The sequence below is a fragment of the Branchiostoma floridae genome, chromosome 1 (assembly GCF_000003815.2).
Source record: "Branchiostoma floridae strain S238N-H82 chromosome 1, Bfl_VNyyK, whole genome shotgun sequence".
In the NCBI taxonomy this organism is placed as follows: Eukaryota; Metazoa; Chordata; class Leptocardii; order Amphioxiformes; family Branchiostomatidae; genus Branchiostoma; species Branchiostoma floridae.
Genome location: NC_049979.1, coordinates 23,057,669 through 23,076,474, shown reverse-complemented (window position 1 = coordinate 23,076,474; position 18,806 = coordinate 23,057,669). Strand labels below are relative to the sequence as shown.

The 18,806-nt window shown below is 39.8% G+C and overlaps 2 protein-coding genes across 5 annotated transcripts; one reads left to right on the top strand and one right to left on the bottom strand.

Annotated features, from left to right (window-relative positions):
* Positions 1-1,442: 1,442 nt before the first annotated feature.
* Positions 1,443-7,757, top strand: LOC118418766 (ADP-ribose glycohydrolase MACROD1-like). 3 transcript variants are annotated; one of them, XM_035824813.1, is made up of 11 exons: positions 1,444-1,823; positions 2,266-2,382; positions 2,507-2,614; positions 3,203-3,232; positions 3,384-3,500; positions 3,999-4,102; positions 4,269-4,299; positions 4,439-4,518; positions 4,766-4,889; positions 5,786-5,810; positions 6,588-6,693. In XM_035824813.1, the coding sequence occupies exons 1-10, from the start codon at positions 1,544-1,546 to the stop codon at positions 5,788-5,790; spliced, it is 996 nt and encodes a 331-aa protein (XP_035680706.1). In that variant the 5' UTR covers positions 1,444-1,543; the 3' UTR covers positions 5,791-5,810; positions 6,588-6,693. The 3 variants fall into 3 exon arrangements, with proteins under 3 accessions (XP_035680697.1, XP_035680706.1, XP_035680689.1); XM_035824796.1 differs by lacking the exon at positions 5,786-5,810 and adding an exon at positions 5,243-5,332 and having other exon boundaries at positions 1,445-1,823; positions 6,588-7,757; XM_035824804.1 differs by lacking the exon at positions 5,786-5,810 and having other exon boundaries at positions 1,443-1,823; positions 6,588-7,757.
* Positions 7,758-8,643: 886 nt separating this feature from the next.
* On the bottom strand, positions 8,644-18,650 carry LOC118418746 (cilia- and flagella-associated protein 36-like). Of its 2 annotated transcripts, XM_035824782.1 has the most exons (10): positions 18,370-18,650; positions 16,957-17,021; positions 16,424-16,534; positions 15,257-15,325; positions 14,705-14,841; positions 14,119-14,263; positions 13,453-13,644; positions 12,547-12,753; positions 11,176-11,322; positions 8,644-10,679 (listed from the first exon to the last, which is right to left on the bottom strand). In XM_035824782.1, exons 1-10 carry the CDS (start codon positions 18,470-18,472, stop codon positions 10,548-10,550), a joined length of 1,308 nt encoding a protein of 435 aa, XP_035680675.1. In that variant the 5' UTR covers positions 18,473-18,650; the 3' UTR covers positions 8,644-10,547. The 2 variants fall into 2 exon arrangements, with proteins under 2 accessions (XP_035680675.1, XP_035680676.1); XM_035824783.1 differs by lacking the exon at positions 12,547-12,753.
* Positions 18,651-18,806: the final 156 nt, after the last annotated feature.

The following is an 18,806-nucleotide window of genomic DNA, read 5'->3' as shown; positions in this document are numbered from 1 at the left end:
GTTTTAATGCTGAACAGAGCTCTTAGAGCTTTCTTTTGTAAAGTTTTAATCGCTGTTGTGAAATTGCACCCGGCTGTAAACACCACTCCTAAATAGCAGTATGAGGAAACTATCTCTATGCTTTTGTTTAGTAAATGGAATTTGAAATTTGAGAACATATGACCCTTTTTGTTAAATACAATTACTTTGGTCTTATTTAGGTTCACTGATAGTTTCCATTTGTTGCAGTAACGACCTAGTGCGTTAATTGCATTTTGGAGGCCATTTTGGCTCGTTGATAGTAGGACAAGGTCATCGGCATAAAATAGACTTGATACTTTTGATGTATTTAACAGGGGCGCATCAAAATCTCCTGTATTCAGCTCGTCTGCTAAGTCACTGACATACAGATTAAATAGGGAAGGACTTAAAACACAACCTTGTCTAACTCCTATCTCAACATGGAAATTTTCACTTAAACCTATATTGGTTTTCACACTAGCTACGGATTGACTATATAAACTTTTTAGCATATCGAAAAATCTACCGGAAATACCCTTTGATAGGATTTTGAATAATAAGCCCTCGTGCCAAATTGAATCAAATGCTTTGGATAGGTCTACGAAGCAGGCGAAGAGTTGTTTTCTTGACTGTGTATATTTGGAGATTAACGTTTTTAGGATAAATATATTTGTATATTTGTATATTTGTATATTTGTATATGGGCACTATGTAGCTGTTTGACCACGTTTGGGGGAATATTCCACTTGAAAAAATGCGGTTAAATAGTTTAACAAGAGGCCGTAATAGAACGTTGTGTCCTGCTTTCAGCATTTCGTTGTTTATCATGTCTTCGCCGCTCGCCTTTTTGTTTTTGAGGGCCTTTATTGAGCTACTAATTTCTGCCTCCGTGATGGGGTAATCTAGGGGCCCTTCGTTTAAATCTCGTTCCTTTAATATCTTTAGTTCGTCTATAATTTTCTGCTCAAATGCACTGTCAAAATTCTGCTGCTCTATCCTACGTTTCTGGTGTAGGGATTTGAAGTGATTTATCCAAGAGTCAGGCGGGATGTCTTCTTGAGGTGTGGAGTTGGCGTTTTTAAGTTGTTTGAGCAGATTCCAAAAGGCGGTTGGATTAGTTTGCTGAAGATTTTGCAGTTGCGTTAGACAGTCAGTTTCATACTCTTTTTTTCGCTTTCGAATAATAACGTTAATCATTAATCATTAATCAATAACATTGTGGTTAATGTTGACAACAGAAATATGGTCACATTCCGAACATTCATGATAGTTTCCATATGAAAACCCTTCCTGCAGACAAGTGAAACAGTTTTGATGAGTGACATGATGAATGGCCTGGAGAATTTACGTGGTACAAATGTACTAGTAGTCATTACGGTTCGAAAGAGACACACTACGGTCGACAGAAGTACTGCAGATAACTTTCAACAAATATTCACATGTAGCTAAGACATGAATCGCAAGGTGGCGCTGCTACACTGTTGCCGTTCTTTGTGGGGAGGGCAAGCAGCACAATATTCCGTCTTCCAAGGAGGACTCTTCAATGTCCAAACTAAACGGATTACTACCATACAGCAGATACCTGTCGTTAAGCCTAAAAGCGTCACCCAGGCTTCCCGGAGTTGCTGTTGGGAACTTGAGGCAGCTGCCGTGCTTTGTACACTCTGCCAGGTGGAGTACAATGTCCGATACAGTGGGCAGCGACAAGGGGAGGAGGGACAACAGACATGCGGGGGACGGACAGGGCAGCCCCGTGGCACAGGTCAGGCACTACCCGGGGTCACACCGGAGTTCACCTGGGGAGGAGGGGCTCAAAGCACGAAGTAAGTGTCGCCATCTAGCCTCTCATATGCATTACCAAACTTTACACACCCTCACACCTGTGCTGGTCAATTATGAATCAATAATCATTTTTGGCTTATGATCTCATTCACCTGAGAAAGGAAAGCAAGTGTATGCATTTGAAAGTAATCGTTAGCAATTAGCTACCAGGTCGACATGCAGGACCTATACCAAATGAATATTTGCACCTACATGAACACATTGTACATGAATAATGCAGGTAGACCTTCAATTGTTTTGCATTCTGATTATGATGCACTCTGAGTGGTACAGGTCTTAAAGGCTACATCCAAGGCATTTATTGGAAAAATAGTTTGTCATGAGAGTGCAATTAATTTATCATTAGAAATTGAAGAATACAGTATTGTGTGGGATCAGGTTGTGTTGCAACACTTAACCACCAATGAATATTACTTGTTTCAGAGCGATTCCTGGAGATTTCGTTGGAGGAGAAGAGACAAGTGTACAAGTGCCGCGACAACTACAAAACCTTAAATGACGTCCCCACGTGGCCACAGTATAGGAAAGAGCATAATATAGGTGAGTATGCTACTGTCCCATCGCTCTGTGCGACTCAAGAAGTGTATTTCCTTTTATATCTCCAAAGGAATTTCGGAAAGGATTTTGTTTCTTAATCCTAATGAATGTTTTGCTTCACCCCCAGGCCTTGGGATTAAGCCCAAAGCTGATCCTAATGAGAAGTTTAATGAGAAGGTGTCTCTATGGCGTGGTGACATCACCCAGCTGGAGATAGATGCTATTTCCAACGCAGGTATTTAAGATGTGGAGATTCTTCCACCTAGTTTTAAGGGGGATCAGGATGATTTTGCCCATAAGAATTACATGGCCCTGAGTCACCTTGGTAAACTCTGCCCAACATCTAGTGGACTTGGCCAGGATTAGGGTTTGGGGTTAGGGTTAGGTATAGGGTTAGCATAAGGGTTAGGCTTAGGGCTAGCATTGGGGTTAGGATTTGGGTTAATGTTAGGATTAGCATTTAGAGTTAGGGTTGGGGTTGGGGTTAGGGTGAGCCGAGTTGGTAAAGACCTAAAGCCTCCAGCATCCGTCTTGAGTCCCCATTTCAATTGCATTACTTATATAACATTGAAGTGGTGATAGATTGAAGTCATTTTCCAGGCAAATATTCTTTGTGGTACTCTCTGCCTGCAATATTACAACAATTGTGTCTGTGCTTGTAGGCTTTTTTGTCTAATTTGCATATTCAGTGTCCTGATAGTAGAGGTCAATCCATGGACACATAAACACATTGAAAGGTAAGGTTGCAAGATTGAAATTTTGATGTATTCTTAGTCTGAATTTTAATTTGTGATGTTTATCCAATCTATTTTGTTGTTTTCAGCCAATGAAAGCCTACTAGGGGGTGGAGGAGGTAAGTTGATGTGATGCTAATACTTATATAGAATGCTCACTGCTGTATGTGCCCAATCTAGTGCTTTCATATTTTCCCAAAGTCGAATAAAATTTATTTTGCTATCATGAATGATACATCCCATGACTGATTCCTGCCTCCCCCCGCCCAGTTGATGGTGCGATCCACAGTGCTGCAGGACCAACACTAGTCAAGGAGACTGCCACTCTGGGAGGCTGTGAGACGGGCCATGCCAAGTTATCTGGGGGGCACAGGCTACCAGCCAAATGTAGGACAACTTAATATGACGTGGCTTTCATTTGGCCTAAAAATGTTGTGTTTTTGGTTATAGTCCTTAAAAATAGGGTTGGAAGGTCGCTGTTTATTCTTTATTTTAGAATGATCAATTTTGGCCAAAGTGATCGCCAAAGTGATCCAACATAACAAACACAGCTAAACAATGTAAAAATGAAATGCTTTAGGACCCTAGTATTTTCAACATTATATTGTAATTGTAATACAGATATATATTGTATATACAAGCACAGATATATTTATAAACTGAAAGAAGTGCATCGAATATACATTGGTTATGACACACTTTTAAGTCAACTGTTGAAAGCCTTAATCTGTTAACTAAGTGTGAAATTAAAATTCACCAGACTACTTTGTTAAGCTTCCTTGCTCAGATAGAAAAAATTATATTGCTTGCGTGTAGTTAGCTTGCCTAAATTTACCGTTAAGCTTTGCAGGTAGACCATGTGATAATTTTGACTTCTCCCTACAGATGTACTACATGCTGTTGGTCCCATAGGACAGAAGCCAGACAAGCTAGAGGGCTGTTATAAGGACTGTATGGCTCTGGCTAAGGAACACGGACTCAGATCTGTGGTACATCATTTGCTATTTCTTTCATAGAACTGATGATGAGAAAAGGAATGTTTGCCATCACTGTCAAGTCGCAATATGCTCTGTATTCCTTCCTCTTGTGCAACTTTTGTTGCTACCTAATATATAGATGTTGATATTAATCAGGAGAATGTCATGTCTTCCCCAGGCATTCCCCTGCATTTCTACTGGTATATTTGGTAAGAGATATTTTCTTTCAACTACTTGCCTTATTTGCTGAATATTTACATTCTTTGCAATACATTTGAATTTAACCATTGTACAGGTAGTGTAATTTTTAGTTTTTCTCATGTTATTATATTTTTCCTCTCATTGCAGGTTACCCTAACTACCCGGCTGGGCAGGTTGCTATTGGTTACATCAGGAAATGGTTGGAGACAGGAGATAATGCTGACCATGTAAGGCTGCAGTTCATCAGTATTTAGAGGGGGGGCATTATTTACCTGTGGTTTATCTGCCTATTTCATTTCAATATTGGAAATGATGACTTTCTTGTTTAGAGTTGAAATCCAAGGACTAAAAACAACATTGTGCAGTGATTGTCAAGATACAAGTCAATTTCTCTTCAGCAAATCCATCTATATATTTAAGAGAAATGGTAACATTTTGTATGATGAAGTGATGACAAGATACTTTTCATTTCAGATGGACCGTGTGATCTTCTGTGTGTTTCTGGAGAAGGATGTTCAGGTTTATGAGGAGCTTCTCCCTGCATTCTTCCCCACGGAGGATGACGTTAAGGGGGACAAGGAAGCATCAGCAGATACAGGTCTGAATAATTGTCTTTTGTATAGTGCTATGTTACATTCTTCTTTGCAGAGCTTTGCCCATGGTCTATACAATATTGCATGAGAGGTTACCATTCTTGCAGGCATTGCCTTTAACCAGCTTTTAGGCAATCAGAAAATAAACCTAAAAAAAATAGGTGATGGTCTGATTGACTGACAGCTGTTTATAGACCACCGCCACAAAAATGGAAATCTCAGCCTGGTTTGTCATACCGTTCCTACTAGGTATACTAGTATTGTATAGACTGCAGCTTCCATGTAAGTGAGTTGTGGTGTGATGATAGTATGTTGCTGCTGCTTCAGAACTAACCTTATTGCATGTGACATCTGCCAGATGACCACATGGAAGTTGCAGCTGATGACAGTAAGGATGCACAAAGTGAGGAACAAAGGCCTGCCGCAGAGAAGCCGGGAGACACTGAAGGTCAGCATGACAAGGAATCGTGTGTCCTCATGTAACCTTCCTTTTCCTCTAACATGTACCTTTCTGTCTTGCCAGGTACGGTTGGTTAAGCCCCTGTCACACATGGCCGACCACGGCCTCCCAACCTTCTCCAGACCACAGCAGTTTGTCATATCTGTGGTTGGGAGTTGGTCGGCGTGATTGCCTACTAAAAATTGTCCGCACCAGGTCACCATATGTATGATAAAAATCAATGTCAGAAAAGTCACATTCTCATATTCTTCTTTGATACAATTAGAGGAGTGAACTAAAATATGGTGGATTCCAGGCTAATCTCAACCCAGTGCTTGTTTGGAGAGTAGTTCAACGGGAAGCAAAGTCAGGGGAAGGTCCTGAATGTGTGACACGGGTTCTGCTCTTGTGCTCTCCTGTCTACTGTACTTATACTTGTCTGTGATGTATCTCTCTTTCCAGCTTAAGTCTACCAGAGTTTGCGGAGGTAGGAATCCGTGTAACTTCTGAGTGTTTCAAATCTTATAACTTCTGAGTGTGTAACTGCTGAATCTTTTCACAGCTGACACCTTAAGTGTGATGTTGCTTTGTGTGTGCACAAGATGTTGGTTTGGTCATGCTTTCCAAAGGATGAAGACTTGGTGGTTTTCTTGAAGAGGAAACTAACTGTTTGCATTTTCACCCTAGTTTGTATCTTGAGTAACCAGTTCAATACACCACTGTTCCTTTTCCTCCCTTCTGTACTTACTTCTTACTTACTGTGTAAAGCTGGAGTTTGTTATGTGCATGATGTGTACTATAGCCAAGAGAAGAAATGTGCACTGACACTGTGCAACACATGGATGCTGACACATACATTTAGAATTTAATTGATTCTATAGAGATTACCTACCGGTAGTATCTTATAGCTTAAGTGGATCTCCATGCCATGTTTCTTACATTTCTAAATGTTAGTTTTTCTACTTTTCCAGGCATTATTGTCAATAGTTTGACATGACTTAAAAGTTTGCTCTTTAATTACTAGTACCAGCAGTAATGCATAGATCTATAACTGCTGAACAACTGTTTTTAACTTGAACGTTTGCCTGTGTTGGTAGAAGTCATTCTGGATCAACTTCCAAACATTTGACTTTACACTAAATTTTTGACCGTCTAACTCTGTCTAAATAAGTATGTTTCCCTTAACTATGGGAACTCTACGTATAAGAGCTAGTAGCACTAGTTTTCATCACAGTCATAACATTAGACCGGCTTCACTTTTCAGAAGTGAAGGAGACTGCATCAGAGGAGGACCCCCAGCAGGGTGTCAGTGAGGGGGTGAAGTCTGAGGACACGGCTCCTGATGAACCTGCCGTGTCTGAACCTGAGGAAGTCAAGACGTCTGAGGAGGAGAAGCAAGATTCCGAGTTATCAGAAAAATCAGAAGCAGCAGCGGCGGCACCCTAAGAAAGATAAACCCTTTCTCCTTTCCTTTGCCAGGGGGCAGTCTTAACTCTCCACAAGGAAACTGTTAAGTGCTCATTTAAAAAAAGCTGAAGAAACCAATGGTCTAAATAAAAATGTGAAGCTTTCGATGCAATGAGCATGGTTTAATAGATGCACAGGAAAGCTTTTGAGTTGTCTTCCACAAAGAGCTAGAGAATACGGATTGCTTGGCTATGAACTGGGATGCTGCTTCATTTTTTTTGCAGCTCATCTGTGAGAGTAGTCACCTCAACTGGATTCATTGTGGCTTGCCTGTGTTGTCAGAAAGCTATTGCATTGACTTACTATGATGGAAACAATTATCAAGGTGAATATAACCTAAATACACTATGTTGCAAAGCAATCTAGACTGTCAGTGTATCCATTGAGATTAGATAAATAAGTGACTGTTTCATGAAAAATCAGCTTTTAAACACGTCCACAGCAAGATATGTTTTGATGTAAATTGTCCAGTGTGGAAGGATATGTACATTATTTTGCTTTATACAACATGAAAAGTCACAAATGTACATTTAATGTTATCCCAAATGATGTCTTGGAGAGTAAAAGGGTAATAATACTCTTTTCACACACACTAAACATTTCATGTGAACTGTTGTGTAATACGTGCACTTCAGGAATCCCAAAGGGAATTTCTTAATATATATTCAAGACTAATGCATGATCAAGGTAGATGATATAGACTTATAGTGAGGTATACATATATGTATGCTATAGTGGTATCTACTGGTTCTTGTCAATTTCAAAGTGATTTTTCTTTGGAACTTAAATTTTGATAAATGTCTGTTGCTGTACATTATGGCATGGCCAACATTTGCTGCGATGGCTTTATTAGTGATTATGTCCAGAAACGTAATCATGCATATAATCTACATATTGTTTTGAATAATCCAAGCCAGTCAGTGTGTATGTATTCATTTCATTAAAAGTGAACAACTCATCAATCATATCCACATTGGTCAGTGGAGTTTGTTTTGGGGGCACAAATAATGTCTATAACTGTGTTTCTGACTATCAGGGTTGGTAGGTAGGCCTTCTCTTTTTTTTAGAAGCTCTGATCAGATTCAACAAATACATGAAGTTGGAAGATATAAAACACTAAAATACACCAGGATGCTGGTATTTTCATATTGCAATGATACACATTGTACAATCACAAGTACATTAATACATTGAACAAAGTTTTGCAATTTGCATTTGATCACTTAGTTGTCAGACCAGAAATTTTATGTCCCTGGCCATTGATCAACCTAAAAAATCCTCTAGTCTGGTTACCATAAACAGATTTCCTAGGCCCAATGGGAAGGTATGATGGGGGTGTCAGGGTTGACATGATCTTTTGGTATTCACTGTTCAATATTAAAGTTGTTGTAATGCCCATTTGCTGTGATGGCATCAAGCATTACTGCATGAAAACACTTAATGTGTGCCTGTGTCAAATGGCTCTTCATCTGCTAAAAAGCAGTTACTAAGTAACTGGATATGATTTGGAAAAGGTCAGACATTTCAGACAACCATCTGGTGCCTTGCGTCAGTGACACTGGATGGCTGTCTAAAATGTCCATTTCCAAATCATATCCAGTTGCTTGAGTAACTGCTTTTTGGTGCATCTTATTACCTGGATGTGTAACCTCCGGCGACGGCTCTTCATCTGATTTGATAGAACTGCCAACCATTCATTACTAAAATGTAACTAAATGGTGGGCACTGGTACAGAAAATCCTCAGTCTAGGTCCAGAGGATACCAGAACCTGATTAGCAGTAGCAATTGAATTGCAATGAAATAACTTGACAACAAAGTGAAATAAACACTAAAGAAAGGACATACACAGAAAGCAAGTGATATATGCACTCTATTTCTTTCGTTCATTGTGAGTTGCAAAATGTGGTATCTATAGTTGATGCTGCATAGAAGCATCCTTTACATGAAACATTTTGTGGCTTGGGAAACTAATATTTGCATACTTCAAGTACATGTGTACCAACAGGAAGGAACGCATTGAGTGAATACATTTGCATTGAATTGACCAGCGTATGAGTTGCAAACATCAGTACATAATTATACAACACTTCATAAAACAGACATGTAACAAGACATGTAACTTTTTGGCATTAAAATCTTAAAGCTACATGAAAATTTTATGTACAGAAATGAAAATCTTTATAGCAATGATGAGTAATATTCATAATCTATGTAAAGAATGTTGCAAGTGGGAATAGATATAGTTTAAGGGTACAGCACATGTACAAGTATATCTGTTAACAGAGTCAGGAAATATGTGAATTTTTTTACTTTTAATTCTAAAATTCTGCAGCTCTTTGCAGGCAGTAGTATGGGAGGCCTGCAAGTCTCTTGTGTGAACAAACTTGTGTTCTACTGTTTCTGTGGATATGTATGAGAAGTTTGCACAGTTGTATGGGCCAAAAACATCACAACATAATCACCTGTCCATAAACAGCAACAAACAAATTTTCCCATATAAGGTATAAACAATTCCATGCCCCTACATAAAGTACATCCTCCTTGTGCTTTGGTCCACACTTTTGTCCACATGATTTAGCTTTAACAATTTCATGTTGTCAATCTTTAATCTGAAGTTTGGTACCTTGTCCAATCTTGTTTCACCTTACGCTCAAACAATATAGCTCAGTTTGCTGTACTTTGGTATCTCAGTGTGAGAAAGGTGCTACCTACATACCTGGATAAGTGCACATGAGAAGATAGACATTACATTCTAATTAACTAACAGTAAGGCAAGGATCTATTGCACTAACTAGCAGTCCTGGTCAATACCATTGCATTACAGACATAATCCCAAACTTTTCTGTCAATATGCACATAATTCAACACCACATTGATCAAAAACAACAAAGTGCCAAAACAGATTGCACCATTGCACAAGTCGACAAGGAGAAGGCAAGTTTCCATTTCTGACAGTCTAGATGATGCCTAAGAAAGTGACAGTATGAGTATCTGTATCGCTGAGCTTTCATATACCAGTAAAACTAAAGATGTTGAGAGATGCTCAACAAATTTCCTACATAATGAAATCTTTAATGGATTGTATGTGATGTTGTTTCTTTAAACATACTTTTTCATGGTGCAGCATATTCCAGTTATAGAAATCAAGGGTCACACAGATCCAATTTTGGCTGCTCAATGGACCATCTGCAAAATGCAGCCATGTCGAGAGGAAGCCTAACAGGTACAAGTGATAATGTGCTGAGCCACTGAAGGGTGTGGAACACCTGGCAGCAGCTGTTTAACATGTGATGTATGTTAGGCAGCTGTGATATGTTTGTGCTTAGAAATTTCTGAGTGAGCTTAATGTATTCTATACACAGCAGACCTTTAACATTACCATGAGCTCACTTTGACCGATAAAACAACAGGATTCCTTCCGGTTCTCCAAATTTCATCACATTATTGCTGTTAGATCACGGGTCTCTACAGTGCTATACAAATTAGGGCTGGAAAAATCTACAAAAACATCAATTCTGTGAGTGTCTGTGGGAGCACCCTAGTACAGCCATTAACATGAGAAGGGTGACAGTAACAAACTGTACGTTAAAACACAGGGCACAGCCCACAGTGTTCAAAACTTGAAAACAAAATATCTTCCCTTAAGATCAAAACAAAAGTGTATACTGTGGTAACACTGCTACCATTATATGTTGCTGAGGACATGTGTAGATGAAAGCCAGATGGAGCCCCAATGAAATGATGACATGATGACAGCTACTTCTTCCCGATGACCTCCTGTTTCAGCCTCTCGGCAAGAGTCAGCCTCATCTGCAGCTTCTTGGTGTCCTCCTCGCTGGGCGTCGGCTGGACTGACTCCATTTTTCCTGCAGCAACCCGTTCTGCCATCTGGAGGGCACATGACACCTTCAGACACACATGTCAAACATCCCATAATATATATCACTGCCCCCCTCCCCCACTAGCACAACATGTGCTGTCCAGAGTGCTGAAAACAATGCTGCGAGGAAATGATATCCAATGACTTGTCTTACGGAAACAATAATAGATTTCTTAACAACACGAACCATTATATTCCAGATTCAAATGTTTTTTTCTGTATTTTCAGTAACCCTGGACTTGCTGTGAAAACAGTCAGGGACATGGCTATTTTTTGTTTTGCATAAACGGTAAACCACTGTAACATCCAAGCAGGTCCAAGATGTGAAAGATCGGACTGTAAGATATATCCACTCAAACAAAGATGGGCACCTACTGTTTTATCTTAAAAAAGTATTGTGTTTTTCTTTAGTTTTTTAAGGTGTGGCTCTCCCAATTTGAACCCAGAACCTTGAGATCAACAATCCTAGTCACAAGACCACCTCTTGAGACTAGCCGTGCTAACCTTGGATGATTTGGGTCGGTTGTTTGTCTGGTTGTACTGCTGGAGCTGTTTCTCCCTCTCTTTCTTCTTCATGGCCATCAGCTTGTCGCGCTGCTGCCGCAGGTGCTCCTGTCTCCTCTTCAGCTCATCATCACCCGGACCTGCAGCCTGGGGAGGGGGGCATATCCAGGTCATACAGTACAGATAACAACAGGGCTGGCAATGTTACAGGAGAGGTGCTCTAGACATGAAAATGGTGATGTGCACAGAGTATAAAAGGGTGACAACTGTAACAAAAACAACAATAGGAGAAGTGTTTATGATACTTTTCCATTAGAATACTGTGTAGGCAGCAGGAGATTACTTAGTGATGGTTGGGTAGGATCACGAAGACCATGGTTCACAAACAGGTGTAAAATGGGTTGGTGCAATTTGGAATATTAGACCCCATTCATACCAGGATTTGCAGACTGGGATTCACCTAAAGGTTTTCCCAATTTGCAAATTCTGGTAAGACTTTGGATCTGAGGAGGGGGTAATCCCGATCTGCCAAAGGGATCAAATCAGGATCAAATCCCGTGCCTGGGTAAATCCCGATTCCTGAATCAATTAATCCTGGTATGAAGTGGGTCCTAGCTGTTTCTCCAAAGCCTTTGCATGGCATCATGCATGGCAACAAACTTATGGCAAGTCCAGACAAAAGTACAAAAGTACACCAGAAGCATCTGTCTTCTGTGCAGTTAGTTGGGGTTTCTATGCAGCTTACTCTATGCAGCTTATGTTATTATGTGAATTTCACCACTATTTTGTTCTGGCTACACCATTGCTAAATGTCAAGGACTTTGGTAATCCTAAGCAACTACCCTAGCAACTGTCTCTTCTCACACTCTGCAAGCCAAGCACAGTGTCAATACCAACATGTGGACAAGATGGTGCATGAGCAGTTTCATTATGGACAGAAATTGTACTGACCATATAGCCCAGGAGGAGATTCTCAGAAGAGGCCTAGAAATGCCATTTTGTAGCCCACCCTGTACATAATTAGAGCAATATCATAGAATGATAGCATGATGTCTCCCAATCATCAATTTAAGGTATGTTGTTCTATGGTCCAGATGGGGCATCATAGTTCTAGGGCTCTTTATGTATATATTCAAATATAAATCTGGTAGATACAATCACAGCTTCCAAACTAAATCTGCCTTAAGTTTACATTTACCTGTCCCTACTTTCATTTTGTCTTTCATTCTCTTGTATAAAAAGACTTGAAGACAACTCTTCTTAGGACAGGATGTTGTTTTCATGTACTACCGGTATGAGGAAATTTCTCATTTGCCTATGCACCAACTGTTCCCACTGTGCTTGGCCTGCATAGTGTGAGCAGAGCCTTACTGCAGATCCAGCTGAGTCACTGGTATGCCCTGCCTCTGCCTGCGCTCCCTTTAGCCAAGCGGCAGCTGCCTCTGAACTACTCAGCTCTCTCTGGGGAGGTCCTGGGGGAGGGGCGGAGGGTTTGGGTTTCTGGGGGGGAGGCTGTGTGGGCGGTGGGGACTGTGGTTTGTGGGGTCGGACGGGTGCTACTCGTGCTGTTGGGAGGTCCTAGTTGTAAATAGAAAGACGAGTTCTGTGACATACAGTGAGGCCTATGAATATCAATGTTGTGTTTCTGATTGCAAATTACGCTTGGTACACAGCAACTCTTTTTTCTTTTAGATTTCAACAGAATAAGTTGGAAAATGACTCTACAGTCTACAATGTCTTGATCACTCAGATCAAAATGTCTTTGTCCATTGCTGGTAGCCAACCCGAAAAAAGGCTGCTGGTTGGGAAACCCGAAGCAAAACATCTTTTTCATAGGCTTCAAGAGATGTTCTTGTGCAACAGTAGATAACACATTATATTGTAATCCAAACCGTTTAAAGATGATGTAGCCTATCCAGGCTTACACATTGAGAAGGCACGGACACAACACTTGTCAGGGTTGGAAAAGTCCATCAGCTCAATTGCCCAGTGCAATAATATGCAAGCGTTTGCATATCATTGGAATTTTGGGCCGGTAAAATTTTATTTGGGCCAGTAGATTTTTGCTGAATGGGGCAAGTAAATTTTTAAAAACTTGTTCAACCCTGAAAGGCAGACAAAATGTGACATTGATGACACAGTTAAAACATAACTAACTGTACTTTAAAAACAAAATGTTACAGCTCCCATGTTAGCAACGTACAATAACTCTTCTGGAAAAAATTATCACATTCAGATGAATCTGAAGAAAGGAAACATCCATCCTCAAGCACTTACAGATAATGAGGACTGTTTAGCTGGAGCAGTGCTGAGTTTGGCCTCCTCCTTTTTGGGTGCTGATGCCTGTGCTATAACTGCAGCAGGCTTGCCCTGAGGTGTGTCGCTCTTCTCTGCAGCTTTGCTGTCAGCCCCATCCTGATCCTCATCACCATCAACTTTGGGCATACATTCTAGTGACAACTTTAATGCCTGGGGAAGAAGAGAGTACAACTTAACATCCTCCACATCCACTAAACAGTTTTGAGAATGATTGACACAGTAGGACAGTCTAACAGTGCCATGATATTGTATTCTTGGACTTAGGGAGATTGTAAGAGCACCATTAAACAGATAGATAAATAGATAGGTATAGCGTTAGTATATGCTTTAAGTGTTAGTGTATCTTTAGGCATAAGTGATGTTAAGAAGTAGATAGTCTCAATGTAACATGTTTGTCTAATGACTCCAACAAGACTAGTGGTACATAGCATTCACATTGTATTCACTAATGGAGATCTTTTCAATAAACAATAAACCATCAAACAATAACTTTTCAAATTTTCTGGTCATCCATGTCATCCCATTGGATATACACAATACATTTCATGAAACTTTTGAACAGCTTTGCATCAAAGGTAACATTCGAAAATACAATAAATGAAGAGTTCTACTGTTAGCACCTACTTTATCCAGCATTTCCCTCTCCTTCTTGAGAAGTTCCTCCATGCGAGCCAGCTCATCTTTAGACTCCTGCATGACTCTCTCTATGTCTGAGGAAGTCTTGGATTTCTTGCCCTTCTGTTGGGCCTCGTACTCCTCCTTGGATTTCCTGAGAAAAAGGTGAAGACAAAGAAATGAAATGGTTTTCTGTAAACACATGCACTTAGTTACCATTCAAAAACTACCATGTACCAAAACTTTGACAAAACTGGTCCACAAAGGAACACTTTTAAATTTCTAAGCTTCCAACAAAATCACTTACAGAAACCAATAGACCGATCCTGTCAATCATCATTAGCACTACCACCAATGATAACATGACAATTAGAGGTTTAACCAATGAGAGAGTGGTTGCTTCATTTGTTGGTGAAATTTGCATTTTTAAAGTAGGGTGTCTAGTATATTGCTATTTGAATCAATAAACAAATTCATGTTTCTATATTACAGTCTTGATGGAGATGGTTAGGGTTATGGGTCTATCAATAACATCTTTTTTTGATATGCCATGGCTTTTATATATGCAGATTAGGAAGTACCAACATGACCTTACCTGAGCACCTCCTGCAGTATTGCTTCTTCATCATCTTCCTCCTCCCCAGGACCCCCCGTGGCTTCTCTAGCCTTGGAGTCAGGATCCATCCCATTCTGGTGTTTTAACAAGTGTAAAGCCTGGAGCTCCAGCTCAACCTGAGTACAGGGCAAAATAGTGGAGATGTTTCAGTATTGTACATTCATTTATATTTTCTGGGACTTCATTTTGCAGTAGAAGATTAAAAGAACTTCCCACAGTATTCCAAGATCGTGATTGAAACAATTTGCGGGTACAGTTAAATTCTGTAGTAATATATGTACATTGGAAAATGCATGCTTGCGGTGTCATGAATTCATGGTGGAGAGGTCTCCAGGTAACTTACAAACCTTCTGCAAATATCTACTGTACCGAGGTAACCATTTAACTCTACAGTCTTTGATTGGTCAGACATATACACAAAACTTGCATAAATCACATCTTACTTTCTAGGTCAGATTTTACATTAAGAACTGTTGAATATAACACAGGCCACAGGAGAAGAAAAAAAAAGTATGATGCTAGGACACTGACCCTGGTCTGGACCATCATAGCCTTGAAGCTGAAGAAGTTGTCAGCTGCCCAGAGCTGCTGGAACAGACCCTGTGGATGCAAGATATAACATTAGATATAACATAGCCACACAACATTAAATAAAATGTATGACTATGAGGTTCTAACAACACTTTGATTACACTGGTACTTCTTTTTTATATATGTAATTCGTACCCAAGTTCTAGTTTCAAACTGAACATGTTGAAGACATCCTTTCACTGGATTGTCTGAGAATACATAGTTGTACACGTACATTAGCCAGAAATCAGATTAGCTAAAAGGAAAGTAAATGTAATACAGCTTACTTATCATCCTCTTGCGCACCAACCACTTGGATGAGCTAAGTACTATGTATTCCCTCACTTGATCTTAAAGAAGTAGCTTAGCGTAAATCTATAATTTCCCAAAACATAAGGTGAAAGACTACAGAGAAGGAAATGCTGAATGCCACAATTGAGCCCTTAAGAGAACAAAGTACCCCACTTGGTGTACAAAGAGAATGCTGCAGGCTTTGGTTCCCATGCATTGATTATCTGTAAAGCGCTCTTTCAGCATATTCTGGTTTCCTTCCCAGGGCACTAGTCTGCCCTTTGCAGCTGGTATTTCCACTTCAAGCTTCAGTCAACACTAAGACGTAAAATTCAAACACACAGCAAAACCAAACTGTCCAACTGAAATTGGCCATTCTATTACTTCAGGAAGCAGGTTAACCTCCAACGGTCTCAAGATTATTTTGATGGATTTGTTTGATTTTGGCAAGTTGGTGAAATAAGGTGATTTGGGAGAACAGTAGCAGTATTTTCATGTGTTGCAGAATCATACTGTCTTATAGACTGAGACCCCCATCTCCAAGCAGAGGTTAGGCTCCGGTTTGTTTAAGACTTTTTAGTTTTTGTAGGTCTCTCTATTTTGATAGCTTTTACTTACACCATTTTTCAGTGGCACACATTATTTGTATCTGATACAGCATACATGACAATTTGTCTGGGATAAGGAAACAGAGCAGGCTTGCTTTGTGATAGGACATATTATGTATACAGCTAACATTACACAAAAATCATGTACACTTATATAGCTCAGAGTCAGCTTTCTCTGGAAGGAGGTTCAACGAAATAATACTCATGGGCTTTCAAATTCAATACTAACCAATGGATATGTGCCGGCCTGCGCAGATACAAGCTCTTTCTTACAGCCTTCTGTAAACTGGTCCTCTGTGATCCCCAGATCCTCCATGAAACTTCCAAGTAGGGCTTCCACCTGCAATATACAAGGTCAATAGTCATTCAGTGCATGTCTCCAAGAGATATGATAAACGTATTAAAAGGTGACTGTTTGCTGTTCCAAAACAAGTGGTGTTATAATTAAGCATATGAGAAACTGTGAGGTATAATATGTTGGTTCTGAAGCGACTTTAGATACTTAGCAAGCTGGGTAAATAACATGATATGATGACATGAAGTTATGCTGCAGTACCAAGGAAAGTCACCAGATGGCCCAAAATGAAATCATTTCTCTGACAGGACATTGACCTAACTACTAGTATATAAGATGTTTCAAAACAATCCATTTATAGCTCCTTGAGTTATGCTGCTTATGTACATACAAATGCTACAAAAAATTACCTTCTTGGTAAAGGTAATAAATGATATTTGTTTCGTGTAACAGTGAGTTTTACCTACCATGCCCTTGTACTGGTTGTGAGCCTCTGTGTATTCCAACTTGTTTTCCTCATTATTGTCAAAAACTGCAGAAAGAAAAGAAAAAAACTGTGAGTCACTTCCTCAAACATCATCTTCTTAAGGGAGGTGGTCTCCAAAGCCTTGGAACGTTATCTCCTTTAAATATCATGACAGGAATTTTGTGCTTTGTGAAGAAACTGAGCTGATTATACTGCCATTTAAATGTTTTTATCACCACAACTAATGGAACTGCAGCTAGGATATAGAGCGGTATATCAAAGACAGGATGAGTTGCCAAACAAATCATACATGTAACGTTACTGTAGACTGAAATGTTCGCAGCTGTCTGAATTCAATAAATGAATAGATAAACACAATGGTTTAATTTTACAGTTTTATACTAGCACTGCATTTTGCAATAAAATATGATCGTATTGTGTGAACAATGAACATCTGTCCAAATGCCATCTGTTTTGAGAGATAATTATCTGTCATTGCTATGGCCATGTAATGAATATATTATGAGATATATTATCAGGTAAATTGTCCAATTGTACATGATACGTTTTATTCTATGCATACAGGATTTAGAAATTTAGTTTATTTACTTGTTTTTTGAACCAGACCAATGATTCTAACGATTCTGAGAGGGTACACATGGGGGGTTCTTGGGTTGTTTAAAAAAAAATGTAACGTGTTATGTAGAATCTAGCTAGATGCAAACAATTGCCCCCTCCATCTGTGTTGAATGTGTTGTGCTTCAAGGAGATTAAAAAAACAATTTTTTAATTTTTTAAACCTACTCGTTGATGAATGCAGATATAACGTTAGGCATTTGAATGTGCCTGACCAAATTGGTTAATACCACAACCGATCATTTCCCTAACACTATTGCACTATGACTTCTGCTAAATATTATTGACAAATGTAGTGTTTGAACTTTCTTTGCATCTAAGTCACAAACTTTCTTGAGGGTTTGCATGGGGGGGGTCTATCTTTTTGTGACAAGTAGAAATTCTGTTGGATGTGCCGACGTGAGGGATATTTTCACCTTGCAAACACTCAACAGCTTACTTATGGTGAACATGGAGTGATCTGTTGATAGGTGTGCTCACACAACAAGGAGGAAATAGAAATTACATCATCATAGGACGTTTACAAGAAGATATACAAAACATAAACAGGTGAGATCACCTATCCTGAAGGCACATGAAGTCACCCAGTCTGACTCATGTGTGTCTGTGTCACGGCTACCACAGCTCAGGTTAGGTGTACAGGACAGACAACCCCTCCCAAACACCTGTTCTCTTCACATTCTTCCGTGTGTCATGACTAACCAGGTAAAGAGGACGCCACAAAGACTTCAGGGACACCCCAAGCAACAACATACTTGACAGTAGAGACTTAGCTCACCTAAACAATTCTCCTCTATGAAATTCATAACCGGCACCGTCCAGGTGGGACTGCGCAGGAACTGAACAACGCTGTCCAAGACCCAGTTCTCCGATGTCGCCATGATGCCTTGACAATACAAACGCCGATTTCCGGACACAGGGCAGCTCAAAGCTTCCCTGTGCTGTAGCGCCACCTAGCGGATACAAAAGTCTTCACACATTTTCCTTACTACTGGCACTTTTGTACCAATACATTAAAATGATGTACGATGCAAGCCTATCTTTATCTATAAGATGTATAGTAACTTTTTACGGGCACAGAATGTGTAATTATATGCGTATTGAACTGTAGAACTACTTTTCCTTATACAACATCCTGGACGTGCCTGGTAACCGACAAAACGCGTGATACGGCCTGTGGATATCCCTCCGCTAATGAAACGCTCTGATTGGTCA

Bases quoted from the DNA above. Each gene is read 5' to 3' on its own strand.
- LOC118418746 (XM_035824782.1), bottom strand. From the start codon at position 18,472: ATGGCGACATCGGAGAACTGGGTCTTGGACAGCGTTGTTCAGTTCCTG. The intron at 13,645-14,118 runs GTAGGTGCTAAC...CTTCTTCCCCAG, and splicing joins AGAGGGAAATGCTGGATAAA to GCATTAAAGTTGTCACTAGA. The intron at 10,680-11,175 runs GTTAGCACGGCT...TGTGCCCTCCAG, and splicing joins ACCGACCCAAATCATCCAAG to ATGGCAGAACGGGTTGCTGC.
- LOC118418766 (XM_035824796.1), top strand. From the start codon at position 1,544: ATGTCCAAACTAAACGGATTACTACCATACAGCAGATACCTGTCGTTA. The intron at 2,615-3,202 runs GTATTTAAGATG...TGTTGTTTTCAG, and splicing joins AGATGCTATTTCCAACGCAG to CCAATGAAAGCCTACTAGGG. The intron at 3,233-3,383 runs GTAAGTTGATGT...CCCCCCGCCCAG, and splicing joins CCTACTAGGGGGTGGAGGAG to TTGATGGTGCGATCCACAGT.